Source organism: Aquila chrysaetos, chromosome 13 (genome assembly GCF_900496995.4).
Source record: "Aquila chrysaetos chrysaetos chromosome 13, bAquChr1.4, whole genome shotgun sequence".
Lineage (NCBI taxonomy): Eukaryota > Metazoa > Chordata > Aves > Accipitriformes > Accipitridae > Aquila > Aquila chrysaetos.
In genome coordinates, this window is record NC_044016.1 from 13,354,776 (window position 1) to 13,371,282 (window position 16,507).

Sequence of the window (16,507 nt, forward strand, 5' to 3'; positions counted from 1 at the left end):
CTTCCCCATTGCCAATGGTACCAGTGGTGCTTTTACAGCTCAGAAGCCAGAGGCAAGTGACATTACCATAGATCTTTACTCATTACCAAGGTAGTGCCTTTGGGACAAGAGTAGTTGCGTGTGCCTGTAAATCTGATTTGAGGGTTTTCGGTGCATTGTTCTAGGGGCTTTGTACCTTGTACTGTGTGCATTCACCGGGGAAGTTAACGATGCTGGGCTATAGCTAATTAACAAGCAAAGCCTTTGGAGTTCCCTGGATTGGCTAAAGTTCGTCCCTTGTGGGAAGCTCACTGCAGTGTTTTCTGCCCACAGGCCTGGGGTTCCCAGCTGGACGAGCCAGCCTTTGACATGCCTGGCTCATGTCAGGTATGAAACCCAATTTTTAGTAACCCAGGGATTTCATGTCCACATCACAAGGCCGCCATAGAGCAGGGCACTGCTGAGCTCTGATGCTTAGGGCTTTCCTCGAATGTGACCGCATTTTGTCCTATGCAGGTTGCTCCTCATCTAACTCATTCTTTTTCTGTGCTTTTAAAGGAGAACTTCACTGGGGAATAGATGAGACAGCCGCTCAGCTAGAGAGAGTTTTGAATCTGTATAAGAGTGGAGAGTACCTACAGAACACGACCCGGATGCCAAAAGCTGGTAAAGTGGTCTTTCTCAAAAGTTAAAATCAGAGACTTTGCCTTTATTTTGAGGTTTGAAAGGGCAAATGTGCAGAAATGGAGCTCGATGGCCCTTGAAAACATACACATGATAATCTGTTGTCTGCTTTTTGCTTCCTGGGTGCCTTCTGAAGCCCTTCTCACTAATGACGTAGCTGGACATCCATAGGTGTGAGCAGGCTGTAATGGGGATAAGGAAATCCGATGGAGCATTGCTCTCCATAGCAGGTTTGTGGAAAATGTGTTTCATCACATCCACACACTTCTCTGCTGTTGGAGTATCAGAACCTGCCCAAACATGAGTCAGGGGCAATCTAATCAAGATGCCGTAACCCTCCATGGATTTCCTGGGACTTACAGGAATTTCTTGCAATGTAAGCACTTCTAGATTGGAAGAATAAACTTTTTGCTTGCTTTGCAAGAGAAGAATAACGTGTCCCTCAGCTTCGGCTAGCAATAGAATAAAAAAGAAAAGAAAAGGACAGGATGAAAACGAAGCTGCATAATAGTATCTTTTTCATAAAATCTCTGCAGCACCACAAGTAGGTAGAGTGCTATTCAAGCTGCTGTGATACGACGGGTTGCATATTCTTCCCGGAAGGATAGCTTGTGGAATTATACATGTCAAAGAAGATTATGTATGATGGAAATGACTTTAAGTCTAACAATTGAAAAAGCCGTTTTGCAAATTATTTTTGTGTATGTACAATACTCATGTCAAACTGTCAACATAATTGACTGCAAGTTGATAAGAAAATTATGGCTTTGCTGCAAAAGCTCAGTAAAGAGGGAAAGATGGGTTCTAAATGAAGATGAATGTTGGCACAGGGGGTTTGAAAAGTTCAGTGAAGCATTTGCTCTGTGAAAGACACAGGAGCCAAATTCATTCCTGTCGTAGCGCTGTTAACCTTAAAGGGCCATGACACCAGGGATGAATTTGACCCACTTATCAGAATAATTCAATATTTATTTTGTTGTAAAATTGGCAGGAAAATTGTTGCAGGTGTTCATTTAACTTTCTAATTTTCAGCTTTTCATCACAATCTGTGCTGAGTGATGCCTGTCAACACAACAAAATTATTTTCAGCAGTACAATCAATAGTACAAACACGTCCTTTGTTGAAGAAGTGCCAGGAGGGCTGAAGTTTTCCTGTGATGCTGGTTGATTCCAGATTTAACTGCCGTATCAGGACAAGATGGAGTTTTGCATTTTAGAGGGCTGTCATGTTTATAAAGAATCTCAGGGAGAGAAGCTTAGGACAGCGGTGGTAAATGTAACTGTGCAGGTTTCTACTAATATGGAGCAGAGCTCCGTGTATATTTGGCTACTGTAATAATTACACATTTTTGTGTTAGTTTAATTCCATAGAGTCCTGGATAATATAACGCAGAATCTGCTACCCGTATTCATGGTTAGTAACACCCTTCTGTGCAAGGAGCCCTTTTTATTTGTAGGACACTGCTCATAGACTTAGGCAGTCTACAACATAAGCGAAGATGTTGAAAATCCGTAGATGCTTTGTGTAACATATTTGGCCGGTCTACATTAAAGACCATGAGTGTAATGTTGAATTCCTTGATAGGAAAATGTTCTCAACCAATGGCAAGCCTGAGAAATCAGATATCTTAGTGGAAATTACACTTAGATGAGATGTGTTTTCAGACTTAGCTGCCATGCCCTTAAGATGTGCAGGCCTGTTTCTTGTTTGTTCTAAGGCTACTTTAACCAAACAGAAAAGGGGTTGTAATTTATTTCTATTTTAAGGCTCCCTTTCCTTGCCAGGAAAGTATGAAGAAGTCATATTGTGAGGGTGAAAATACACCTACCTACCCATTCATATCACTTTTATTCTGAACATATTCCTTCCTCAACTGGTATTTGACTGGTAATACCATGCTACAATTAGTTTTTAATATTGTCAGTCCAGAGATTACGGAATTAGAAGTTATTAATTAGAAATTATCCAGAGATTATGGAATGAGAAATTCTCCTGTGGTACAGTGAAGTTGTAGGAGAGGGTGTCAGTGGTGCTGGAAGAGACAGGTGTCCAAGTTATCAACCTCTTCCGCTAGCAGGATGTGCCCAGCTGAGCTGGCCTCCTGACCACTGAAACCGGGGCTGAACAACTGAGCAGATCGAATAATTTGTGTAACTCCTAGTGGGTGGTGGATGGAAAGATGAGTGCGAAAAGGGACAAGTGTGGTGCTTTCCCAGGCTGTCAGCTGAGGTCCTGCTTTGGCCCTGTTTGGGGTCTAGGAGGACACTGTGTTACTCTGTGGAAGCAAAGAAAAAATATGTTTAAGGTTGTGGGATTTTTAAAAACATTTTCTGCCTTGCTCTACAGCATAATGAAAGTTCAAGGAGAGTGTTTTCCAACCCAGTGGTAGGTTAAGATAAAACTAGAGATGATGGTTTGGTTCTCAGGCCAGATTGGAGTTAATCAGAGCCCTGCATTCGTACACTGGTATGCCAAGATCAGGCAGGTGCAAGTTCACATCGATTTTGCTCCAGATGATGGAAATCTCACAAGGTGACTTGGCTCCCAGGATTTTTGCTCTCTCAAACAGTAGAAGTGTCAAGAATCAACAACGCCAGTCTCCTCTGGCATCTAAAGGGTTGTGACAAAATAAGGCCTTTCTGGTGTGTCATCTATTTTGAAATCCTAAAAGCAGAACTAGTGGAGAATTCAGATCCAAGAATTGCAAGATTTTGTTTTGTTTCCTTTTTTGGGAAAAGAAATCACAGAAGGTTCAGGTAACAGTCTTCAGAATATGTCTTAGGTCTAAAAGCTTTGAATTACCCATTGTCTTGGATAGAGCATTGTAAATTTGTACTAGGAAAGAAGAGATCATGATCTTCGGCAAGTGATCTAAGGCCGTAACTAAAACATAAACTTTGAGGAAACAGTGTGTTATCTGTCTGAACCTATGTTTTCGAAAGGCAGACCTCCTCCTATGAACACCGTGAAGTGAGAAAGGTGATATTGATAATCAGTAGGGAAGTGACGTGAAGAAAGTTCTTGTCAACCCTAGTGTCCCCATAAATGAAGTTTAACAAGATGACATAGTCATATTACAGAAGATCTTGGATATTAAGCTTTCACTGTGCTTCAGTTGTAAAAGATTTTATAGTGCTGTAAATTATATTATGCTCTGGACTTTGCTTTAGTATCTTAGAAACAGAGTGGAGGCGTGGGAGACATTTGATAGCCATGTATGTGTTCTGTAATCGTAAATCACACTACTGTTAATGTTGATATAGGAACATTACAGTGTTTAAAACAACACTATGAACAAATAGTTTTATATTCCATTGACTGTTGGTCTCTCTTGCTGGAAACCAGAAGAATGCGAATTAAAACAGGAACCATGTATTTCTTCGGACATATGTTATCTAAAAATGATTAAGTCGTTCCATTAATTATCCATATTAAGAAGGCTATAAAAAAATCTACTGATGTTCATCAGTAAAGTCCTGCCCCAGTATCAACATTTTTATTACTTCAATCAAGTGACTGATTTGTACCAACTGGGTGTCTGGCCCTTGAGGTAAGCCTCAGCCCTTCAGTTAACTCAGAATTTACTCAGAAATGTGTGAAATCAGCTAACACTAGTAAATCGAATAACTTTGTTATTCATTAAAGCTAATAGATGACCCATTATTAGGCCTGAGGGTGTGCAAGCCCACAGAAAGGCATAATTAGCCGCTGTTGTTAGTTGAAAGTATATTCTCAATGCTAAAAAAGCTGGAAGGCTGGACATAAAGCAAAGACACTTTGTGTTTTCCTTTGTCTTAAGACAATTTGGCAGGATTATGCTGTATGTAAACATTTACAGTACAACAGTGTTTTGAAAAAAATATTCTGCAGGGTCGCTATAGCAACCTGCTTAGGAAATTGTAAATCCACCCAAGAATTACTGAAATCGGGGAGGGGGGCGGGTGGTGTTTGTGCACATGTGTATATGTGAAAGAGAAATTTTGCAAGGTTGCTGGAATATTGTTTGAGGCAGTTTGTATATTCTACGGCAGGCCACAATGCTAAGGCTAAAAGTATGCTGCCGAAGGCACTTGAAGGCTCAGCCGGGAGCGTACTGCAGCCCAGTCCTTGCAGCTCAGATTCCTGCTTTCTCTGGCACTTGTGCGTTTGGTGTTTCTTTGCCAGGGATGTCAAGGTTGCTTTGTGGCCAGCTGAGGGGGAAACATGCACAGGGCTGCAAGCACGGGCAGAAAGTCTCCCTCTCCACCCTGCCTTGCGCAGAGGGCTTTCGCGTCAGCAGCCGGGCAATCCCAGCCCACGGAGGAATACAAGAGCAGGTTGCTTTGCAGCCATACGGCACCGGAGATGCGGTGGGGCTGTATAGTGACCGGTTGGTTGTTGCTCATGCGTATCTCCACCGTCGTGCAAACCATATGCCCTATTCACTGAGCAACGTGTTCTGCTGTCGCTAAACTTCTCCGGGTCCAACTTGGCAGCATACAGCAAAACGCTTTCTGCTGATGGGTTCGGTCCTCAGCTCCTTTGAAGAACACTAAAGAAGTCACCGAGTGTCTTTTACAAATCCTGTAGGCATCTGTCTTTAAGCTTAGATACCCCTCCACGTGAGCCTATACACCTCTGGGCTCGTCCATCACCAGCATCATTGTTTTTGTGAGCGAGTGGGCCAGATGCAGCTTACAAGCACCTGTGGCACTAGTTTGGGCTGGTTGCTTTCAGTAAATCGGTGTGCACCGCAGAGGTGGCCGTGGGTGCAGAGCAGCTCCACAGCCCGGTGAGCGGCCCTGGGACGTGGGGCACGAGGCAGGAAAACCACTGCAGCTGTGTCATGCTAATGGGAATAAAATGTAAGGGAACATGTTGTTCTTCTTATTTATTTGTGTTTCGGTGACAAGCTGCATACCGATTTAAATATGGCTCTACTGTAAGCACAATGGAAGCATATAAAAAGAGGCAAGCCTTACTTCGCTTCCAGCCTGCACGCGGGAAACAGCCAAAGGATGGAAATACTCACCAGAGAAGCAGGGCTATCTCCCGGTCTGACGGCAAACCCGTGTCCTGCCAGGCCTGTCTGTCCTTCCAAACAGTTGGGATTCATCAGAAATGATTGAAAGCAGAGACAGGCAGGATACGCCTAGCATGTCATTTTCTCAGACATACCAAAAAATAGTTTTCCGTAGCACAACTGTGCGTACGGCTTTGCGAGGCTTGTTGTTAGAAGCATGTTTAAATGTGAGGTATTGAAGCATGAGGAAAATTTCAGCATAAAATGAAGCGTACTAAAAACATAAGTGTATTATTGTCTATTTAGGATCTGATTCTGTTCTCCACAGGCTCCCTGGGAGTCGGTGGGGACTGTTTGTAGAGCAAAACGCTGCTCAATACCACTTTTTGCTGAGATTGGCAAGATCAGGCTCTTTCTGCTTACTTGTAAGCAAAGCAATTAAAAGCAAATCTAGAGTCGACTGCCAGTGTTCCTCTTGAGAGTGGAGGAAAAGAGGAGGGAGGAAAAGGAACAACATGGTTTCTCTCTCAAGGATGAACGTTACTGCATCTGTGTCATTGACCCATGGTGTATTGGCAGGTGATAACTAGAAAAGAGAACTGGGCAAATTTCCAACGAGTAGCTGTAGTTGGTAGTAAAAATGCAATCTGGCTGCTGTGGCTGAAATAAACGGTCATTAGGACTGATTAAAGTCAGATTTAGGGTGATTCAAACAAGCTAAAAGGGGGAAACCACAGGCGGTTTCACATAGTTTATTATATACTTGTGGAGTTATTTATATGATTCAGTCTAGTACAGTGAAAATGAGTGTGTTTATAGATTGTAGTCGGCTTTGGGACAACGCAGGTGACTTTTGATGGAAAAAATTTAGAATAAGATTTTAAAGCATTGACTTTCTTTTATAGCTGTTGCACTGGTCAGTGATTCTGCAGATTGCTTTTAAAGATGCCTCTCACCTGTCATGAGAAGGTGCTTGGTTTGAATATCACTGTGGCTGTCATGGGGACTGGCTAGCGCTGTAACAAACTTTCTGAGATTTTGGTGTGATCAAAACAGCGTGTTTTGATTGACCAGAGCAAACTTGTAAAAATATTTAAAAACTATTAAAAATATGACAAAACAAAACTTTTGAGGATGTCCCAGATTCAGCATAGCAAGATATGTTGAAGTTTCACAATGTTTACAGGGCAGGAAAAATGTTTCCTAGTCGGATTTATTTGTATAACTGTGAGCAAGGAATCAGCTCCCATATGTTAAGCTGGAGTAAATCTGTTGTAAGTGACATCAAGATCAGGCTTACTGCATTGCATTTATTTGCTTCAATCCTCACAAAACCAGTAGATGGAGAAAAGGATTCTTTTTCAGTTGTGATACTGGTAGGAACATCTTGCATTTCTCTGACCTGTTCTTTGCCATTACCTTGATAGACTTTATGTACTCTGTGTCAAGCTATGTGTATGTATGCAAAAGTGTAAATTTATGGCTGCATTTGTAGTATTAGGCAAGTATTTATTGGTTTTAAACACCATTAGTCTGGAAATCGACCAGAACTTTGACCTTTTTATGATGTGATTTACTGCCATGAGCCTTCAAATTCCACGGACTCCATTTAAGCAAGTTTCAGGTCTTGGCAGGACAAAAACCTGAGCTGGAGCTGTCTTTAAACCAGTGGAGTATTGCTTAATTGAGGAAGTAACCGCACTGTAGTGATCAAGATGATCATTTAAAGGTGTAGGGGAAGCCCAGCTCTCCTGTGGGCTGGGGCTAATGTCATTGCCAGAGCACATCTCAGTGGAGGGGCATCCTTCAGGAGCGTCCTTCTAGTTCACGTGAGGAGGGCATTTCTTCACAACTCGTACAAATAAGGGCTAAGGGGTCAGCTCCCTAATTTGTTGCTGTGTAAATAAGAGATTCCAGGGATATTTGCCTTTGCCATGCAAACGGAGAAGGCAGGTACCTTGCTCTGCTCGAGATAAAGTGAGTTTTGGAGAGAAGTGCGGTTTCCTCAGACCAGCGCTTGGTTGGTGTTGCAATGACTTTCTGATCAGTTCTGACTGTAATAGTTGGAAGAGGAGATCCCGTGTTGGCTTCCCAGAGCGGCGGGAGTGCCGGGCTGGTTTGGGAGCGTGAGCCAGGGTGCGGGGCCATCGCACGTCCCGCTCTCTGCTCCTTGTGGCTGCCTTCCCATCGGGATGCTCCTGGGGGAAGGTGCTCCCAGGCAGCCAGCTGCCCCTGCTGCCTTCCTGCCTTTCCCCCTCGCTGCATCCCACTCCCCTCCCCGCTGGCAGTGTAGGCAGCAGGCTCAGATCCCCAAACTGCAGGCATTCAGTGGTCTGTGCCAGTTCGGGGGAGCTGCCAGAAGCTGCCTTTGTGGAGGCTGTGTGACTCTGTGCTTTCACTTAGACTCTGGTGGCTGTATTTTCACCTGTCGGGTGCTCGATGATCTCCCAGCCAAGGAAAATGCTCTTTGCATGTGGGTCACACTGCTGTGTACCTGTTACGCTGCCCTGTTCCCATGAGCCATGCAGATGGTGGTGGCTTCCCTCGTGTAGGAACTGGCAGGGAGCAGCAAGGAGAGTAGGAACAGCCACAGGGCTCTGCTGCATGGTGAGACCACCCTAGGTACCGGCATGGGGGTTTGCATCCTCTCTTGCACCTGCAAGCCAGGAGCTTGCCATCACCATCACAGTTATTGCTGGCCCAACTCTGTCGATTAATGTGTCCAAGCTGCCCAAATGATTTACCAGGCTCGGTCACCTTGAAAAAGTCAATGGAATGAGAGAACTTTATCTCCTACCTCTGACAGAGCCTCAGGTCATGTAAATCACTGCTGCTCTTTTGAAATCTGTTTACGTTCAGTTGAGAGCCTAACCCCTGACAGCTGTACCGGGAACAGTGTTGAGAAGAAAGAAAGTGCTATAGGCATATTAAGAGGCATATCTGTGCGCAGAAGAGTTTAAAAATTTAATGATAATTCAAAATAAGCATCTTCCAGATGGGCTTCTGCCTTGCATGGAGAAAAATACATGATGTGACATGGGGCTGCTCTGGTTAGTGCCCTGATGGCGTGCCGAGGGATGCTGCAGTTCTCTCCCAGCCCCGGTGTGGAGCTCGGCGGGCTCTGAGAACACCCTCGGGAAGGGCTGATGCATGCTCCCTGCTGATGCAGAGAATCAGGCAGATGTGTCATCTTCTGCTGCAGCAAGTGCCTTCATTCTGTGAATGTCCTCTGTGGCGTGAGGTTTGGCGCAGTGCAGTGTTAGGTGGCACTTCTGTAGCCGTGCAAAGAAAAGTTGTGAATAGTCACATTTTATATCCAGTCAACATGGCATGCATGCTGATACAGATAGTTGTATATGGTGCTGACAATAATTAATTGATTTTTTTGCATTTCATTTGCACATATCATTTTACTGACCTTGGCTGTGAGGTACAAATCAATACTCAGCAGTGACCATACAGAGATAAGAGAATATTATTCAGTTACATTCAATTATTGTTACACTGTACACTTGATACAGAAATTTAAAAAAAAGGGACTTTACCTATCCAGCTAGTAGCAGTTCGATTTATGCTGTGACTTTTCTTCAGAATAAATACATATGTATTTTTTATGGAGACATGACCATTTGTAATGTAAAATTGCATTTTTATTTGGGCTTTTCTTTCTTCATCTGCGTGAGTCTGCTTTTTCTAAATGAATGAAAACTTTTTTGCCTTTGATTTAAGTGGGACATTATCAGCTCTGATTTTGCTTGTTGTTTGGGAATGTTTCTTATGATACTTTTACTGAGCCAGGCTTAAAATAGAATGCATTTACTGCATTTGTTTCCCACTATTTCAGACTGTGTGGTGTGAACGAGCACTTGTGGAAGTATACTTCTTCTCCTAGTTGAAATACTGGCAGTTTAGAGTAGTAGACACACTCGCCTTTGACTCGGTGGTGTTCATACTATGTGCTGTCTGAAATATTAACAGGCTGAATCTGCAATGTCAGGCAGAAAATGCCTGAACCAAAGTGACTTAAGAATAGGCTGTGAGTCAGGGCCGGCAGCTCTGGTTTCCATGGTAGATACAATTAGAAGAAATGTAGAATGTTATTTATTTTTTTGAATAGGATGTAGCGGGGGGAGACAGGAGTGAACCATCAATTTGTGCGTCTGGACGCTAAACAGAAATGTTTATAAATGATTAGTTGAATTTGCTGATGCATTCATTAGAGGAACCCCCGTCAGCGGCTGGGAAAGTGAGAGGAGCTGTGAACAGAGAACAAGAGGCAGCTCATAAAGGCTAGTGAGACTGAACGGCAGCCAAGGGAGAGGAGTAATCGGCAGGGCAGTGCGGAGGCGCTGGGCGAGGACCACGCTGACATGCTCCCGCTACTTTTTTTTTTCCTTCTCTTCGGAGGCCCATCAAGAAACTCCCCTTTTGTGCTAATCTGAGCAAGCAAAAAAAGTTTGCTTAATTAAAAGCCTGTCTTTTCTTCCTCCTCTAAAGGAGCTGGAGGAAAATAGCATGCTCTTCTGAGGGAGAGGGAGGGCTGGGAACGCCTGGTCGGGTCTCACCCTGACAATCCTGCTCACTGTTAAGAAGTAGGACAGTGAGTCAGTTCATTCAAGTGGATGCTGTTTATTCAATGGGACATTCTTCCTGTAAAACTCCTCATAAAACCAAAGCCTCGCCTGTGCAGTGAGGAAGGGGAAAGGGTTTTGTGCACAGACTGTTTATTTACACACGCTTTCTGGAGAAAAAGGTGAGCAGAAGAAAGGAGGAAAGGAAAAGGAAAGTAAGGTGCAGAGCTATAAACACATTTGGGAGTAAACCGGGGCTGGTACAGTCTAGCCCGTCACCTTTTCCATCATATATCCTGCTCCTAAGCTGTTATAATAAACCTTGCCTATTAAAAACAAGCAGTTTGCTGGAGCTTTGAAAATGATTGCTTTGCTTTGGTTATTTGCAGAGTACAGACGGGTGCCTGAAGCTTTTATTCCTGATGAGAACTACAGATGCTGGCCATCTTACCATCATAAGGGCTGCCTCCTCTCTGTGTTTGACGTCAACGAAGCCATTGAGATCTGTGACAGCTACTCCCAGTGCAAAGCTTTCGTCCTAACTAACCAGACAACTTGGACAGGTAGGTTGCGGATGCTGCAGAGCAGAAGCAGCAGCTGAGTCACGTATTCTGGCTGCTTTAAGTGTTTTAATACAGTTTAGGGAGCATGCTGTGCTGGGCTGTGGGAGCCACCAGCAGCAGCTAGAAGTGGGATAGCTTCTGAAGCTCCAGCTGAGGCAGTTTCGGTTTTGGTGGGGCTTCTCTTTGCCAGCTGTCGGGGGAGCAGAAACCTGCAGACAGACTCAGGGGAGCTGGCACCAGAGTGCAACAGCACATGGACCATAGGTCTCCAAACCGCGAGGTCTGAAATTTTATTTTAAAACACTGCAGCAGAAACCACAACAAAAGCCTGTGACCTCTTTCCACAGTTAAATGTGCAGGACATGGTCCAACATCTGGATTTAAATAAATCTTTCCAATCCCTATGGCTGTTACAGTTTGACACAAAACCAAACAGGTTCTTCCGTGTGCCTAGCTGGGACTTCCCGGCTGGTGTCAGAGATGCCCTGCCGCTGGTGGGAGCATCGTGCTTCTGGCAGTAGGGCTTTGGCTAAAGAACAGTGAGAAGGGAGGGTTTAAAACCAGGCAGAAGTAGAAGTAGCAGGAGTAGAACTTCCAGGGGAAAATCCCATTTGCTACCGCAACTCATTTTCTTGTCTAACAGAATACACTTGTTGAAAAGAGAAATACATTTTCCAAAAGGTCTGTGGGCCTGGCAATCCCAGTGTGGTTCCCCCGAAGGCAGGCAGTCGGTGCCGATTGACATCAAGTGTAGAATTGGCCCTGGCGTGCTGCTTCTGCACCATACTTGCGCCTGTTTCAAGCAACTCGCTCCAGAGCAATCTGAGGAACAAAAACATTTCAAGTCTCTGCTAAAAATCTCCGGTAGCTGCAGCTCCAGAGCGGCTGCGGGGTTCAAAGAGCTGAATGCTGCAGGCGGCTCCCAGCCCCGCGCCCCTTCCCTGTGTGCCCAGGAGAGCCGCACGTCCCCGCGGCTGGCCCCGTTCCCCTGGGCACACTGCACCCCTTGAAGGGTCAAGAAGGCAGACGCGGTTGTGCCTGTGAGGTGCGGTGGACCATACCCGTGTTCTTTCATAACCTACCGCCGAGACAAAGCCCCCACCGAAGTCAGGGTGTTTTTCTTCCGCGAAGGCTGGTTGTGGACAGGAGGCCTGTCCCGTCCCGTGACCGCTCTGTGTCGTCTCCACGTGCGCGGGGCTGTTTCCCTGCCTGCGACTGCCTTTTTCTGCTAGGGCCAGGTCAGCTCCCCTGCTCCTGTCTTTGAGAGGAAGGGTGGCTGGTGCTGGCCACACCTTGGGAAAGCTGATTGAAGTCCTTGCTCTGCCACAGACTTTTGTGTGGCAAGTTATTTAGGCTCGGAGGCTCAGCTTTCTGTCTGTACATCTGCAATCTCATATCTTAACCTTAAGTCAAAATCTACCCTGGTGCAGTTGGGTGCTTTAGTTGTGTTTAGCTGAGCAACATAAATACACACCACAGCCAGGCCTATATACGTGCCTAGCGGGTCCCCAGCTCCAAAAGCCTCACTAGCAAATAGAAACTTTAGATAGTTCATACGTTTCAGAGTATCTTAGGTAGTGTACTGCTATGGCTTTCTGCATTTTTTGTGCTTCTGGGAGGTACAAACAGAGACTTCCATGGAACCTAGAAAAAACTAATTTATATTAACCTTGCCTGTGGCTAACCAGTGACTACTAGGTCATCATATCAGACTGTCTCTAGTCAGACTATTGAAGTTAATTAATATACTAAAAAAGTAATTATTATGGCACAGGAAAATTCATAGGAAGTTTGGAGCAGCTCCTGTCTCAGGTTACAATATTAAAAGCAAATGAGACACAGTAGCAATATTTCTAGTCCTATTTAGCATTCCCTTTACCTTGGTGTTCCTGAGGCATGAGCACTTGAGTCCCTGAAACCTGCAGCATGGAAATTTGCTCAGTAGTTGAGGCATCCCATTTGCCATGTGCTACTTTTTAAGAAACTAGGGTTATGGGAGCCCCCTAGAGAGGCAGCTGGGAGTAAATAGCATTTGGTTTTCTGAAATTTAGAGAGAGGGAAGGCAGAGGCTGAACAGATGTGGCAAGTATCTCTGTGGTCCCTGCTGCAAGGAAAGGCAATGACAGTGCGGGTCCGTGGGACGGCAGGTACTCATCAAGAGGCAGGGCTGTGAGCAAGATGCCAGGTCATTAAGCATGGGGAGACACAAGAACTGTGCTGCGGCTCCCACAAACACCAGTGAGTGAAACCTCACCAAACGCAGCCCCCACTGGCCTCGGATGTATATCTGGCAGGTGCCTTACACTAACCCAGGCGGTTATCACTTGCTGGTGCTTTTTGCTTGAGGAGTAGAAACCTTGTTCCAGCTTGTTTAAAACCCAGAGCTACAAAGTGATCAGCAAGAGCTATTTCAGAGAAAGTCGTGTTTAACATACATTGCACTGACCAGTTTTGCAAAGATTCAAGCACGCAATGATGATTCTGCTCCTATACAGTCAAATCAACATCCTTCATTTAAGCCCTGAACTCAAGCCTTTTTTGATCAGTGGGAGAGTCTTTAAATACTTTTTTAAAGGTCATGTGAAATTTGTATTAAAATCTTCAGACCTTTCCTTCATTTACCATATTAGCTGCGGACAGCTCTATCTTAACCATAATTAGATAAGAGTAAACATAGTGAAACCAGGGGAGATTTGGTGTCATTTTAGATGAAAGCATTTCAGGTTTATACCAGTTGAAGTTAAGAGAGAGTTCAGTCTTCGGTTTCCTGAAGAATGCATAGGTTGAAGAAGAATATGAAATGTCAGTATTTTAAGACAGGCAACCTTTTGTTCATCACTTCTAATTTTTTTTTTTCCCTTCCCCGCTTCCTCCTCCCGCCTCCCCTTTTCCTATTCGGTGCAGGTCGGCAGCTTGTCTTCTTCAAGATGGCCTCAAATCATATCATGCCTGATCCTGACAAGATAACATACGTGAAGGTGACCGACTGACTCCTAAAGTGGCTCACTCTGATGTGTGAGTGACAAGAGCTGTTTGTGTATAAATATAGGCAGCTGTTAGGTAGAAGGCGGCTGTGGCCGGAGAGATAATTGCACTATTACTCATTCTAATCTATAGAGTGCTAAACAAAACTTTAAAGAAATAACCTGCATGCCCAGGATGAATGTGCAATAAAACAACATTTTGAAAATGTGATTTTTTTTTAAAAAACAAAGCAAAATACAAGATACGATACACTGTTAGGTTATAATTTTGGTTATAAATCAGCTGGCAGCTCTGGCTTTTCTAACCAAGGTTAGCAAAACGTTTCTGACCTGTATGTGTGTGTACAGGGATGAAAGTTGATCATTTCCGTGCAAAGTCTGTATCCTCTGCGCTGATATTTATTTGGGCACGTACAATCACAACACAGTAACTGAAGCATATCAGTTTGTAAGCTGAACAGCAAACGTTACTGAAGACAATCAGCATTTGTGTTAAAGCTATCAAATATGCAATGCTGGCATATTTGTCAAAAGGAAGGAATTGGTTATGTTTAGAATTGCAAGACTGTAGCTAATTTTCATTTTTGCTTCCAATGTTATCATAAAGTTTCATTTTTAATTTAAAAGAGCCATTTCGTAGGTCTAGCGAATCACATAAACATATGAATAGTCCCACTGAAAGGGTAGGGACTTAACCAAGTGCCCAGTGCTTTGCTGAATAAGGATAGGCCTAAGCATATGCTTACAATTAAGCCTGTGCTTAAGACTTTTGTTGAATTAAGTTTGAATTGTTCAGGAAGCCACATCTTTGACAAACTAGCAAAGCAATCCAGCTGGTGGAACAGTACTAGTTTAATGACTATCTTGCAGTTATTCGTATTTTTTATCATCAAATCCTTGGTTTTCTAAGGCACTGCTTGCTAATTCTTAGAGTGAAAGAAGTAAATGACCTTAATAATGTCAAATGAATGCTAGCCTTAATTCTATATAAAATGCGTTTTACAGGCATGGTGTGTCTAGAGAATTTGCTTTCAGTGAAAGCAATAAAGTAAGTGCTGAAGTGACCAATGTCATACTGTTTTGTAGTTTGTACAGTCAGGAAAATAAATGTGCTTTTGTTTCTCAAATTGTTTATTTTTGTAAAAAAAAAAAAAGAAAAATAAAAGATAAATACAATTTCTTTCATACTCGATTTTTTTGTGTTGCAAATAAATGCCTAAATCCAGTGAAGACTTAGACATAATGTATTGTATGTAAACTTAAGCCTGGGCTATTTTTTCCAGGAAGGAACTGAGGTTGTTCCAGTGGCTCCCAGTGAAGGGTGTATTTCCAGGGTACATGGTGGCTTTGTCTACGTGGTTGCCTGTCACGAAGCGAGTGACTGTCAGAAGACAACACTTTAGCAGCCTTTCCTGCCCTGTGGCTTGAGTCACACTGGTACCAGCCTTTTAACATTTGGAAGGGTTGAGGATGAGAGCAGAACCTGAAGGAGTTGTTCCTTGGGCTAAATGGTGTTTTTTCTTTACCAAGGAAGGTCAGGGAAGGAGAGTAGGAGAGCCAGGGCAGCCGGGCAGCAGTGTGACCATGCAGGAGAGGTGGTCCGACAGTGACACCATCGGCAGTGGGTCTCGTCTCACCGTGGTTTCTCTGAGGTCACTGATACCCTAACGACTTCTGGCAAGTGACTGAAATGACATGCTGTAACGGCTGTAACTCACAAATTATCAAACTCCCAGCTGTAATAGCTCAGCTGATTGTGTCGCTGTGCTCTTAGGAACCCATCAATCATGCTCTGGTAATAAACAAATACTACAGATTCTTTTAAAATTGCTACATAAATCATGCCAACACATACTGCCCAGTTCATTGAAGTGATATGGGTTGTTGGCACTGAGGCGCTGGTGTGTATTTTGAAAGTCTTTAACCTTCTATGATTGCCTTCCCATTAAGCAGTGCACGCCATTCCAAAAATACTCAGTGCTTAAAAACAATGTGAATGGTTAAATTCTTTAGTTGCATTCCTAGGTAAAAAATATCAACATTTAACAGAAAAAAAAAAGATATCCGGGGTAATTCTTTAATATTGTAGTCAGGTAACTTAGGATAATTTCATTCCATCACTTTCCACGCACCAGAAAAAAATGCCACTTAAGTCAGGAATTGTTTAACCCTGGAATTAAACAAACTTGCCAAACCAATTTACATCAGCTTTTGCAAACAGAAATCAAGTAAGCAAGAAAGAAACATAGCCGTGAGCCAAGAAGCTGGATTCTAAATTTCAGCAGTAATCAACTTTATACAGGCAGTTTTATAACTCTTTGAGAGTAAGGCTTTCCAGTGGAAATGCTGATTAAAATCTTAATAAGAGAGGCGTGATACTACAATAAGTGAATTTAATAGCTGTAATAAGCACTGGTAAAAGTCTGAATTTATGGGGAGAAAGTGTCTTTGGCAGCAGTGGGTCTGATTCAGCAAAGTGCCTGACTGGCGCTTGTGGCATGGAAACCCCTGAGAAGCCACAGAGGAGGAGGAGGAGGAAGCAAGGCACAAAGTGAGCTGGCAGGTCTGGGCCAGTCAGCCTGGTTGCTGCTCCACGTTTTCTGTGGAAAAGGCATTTCTATCTGTTTTTCCCCCTAACATTTTGGCTGCTTTTTACATTTCCTGGCTTTGTCAAGCCACAAGGTAGAAATATGAAAGAAGACACCCACAGGGCTTTAAAGGAC

At 43.7% G+C, this 16,507-nt stretch overlaps 1 protein-coding gene across 1 annotated transcript in view; it reads left to right on the top strand.

Moving 5' to 3' along the window:
* Positions 1 to 14,848, top strand: part of PKDCC (protein kinase domain containing, cytoplasmic) — a 38,686-nt gene extending 23,838 nt beyond the window's left edge. Inside the window, exons 5-7 of the mRNA XM_030035539.2 lie at positions 538 to 645; positions 10,627 to 10,800; positions 13,705 to 14,848. Coding sequence (XP_029891399.1) covers positions 538 to 645; positions 10,627 to 10,800; positions 13,705 to 13,790 — 368 coding nt within the window. The 3' untranslated portion in view covers positions 13,791 to 14,848. The remainder of the gene's footprint in view (positions 1 to 537; positions 646 to 10,626; positions 10,801 to 13,704) is intronic.
* Positions 14,849 to 16,507: the final 1,659 nt, after the last annotated feature.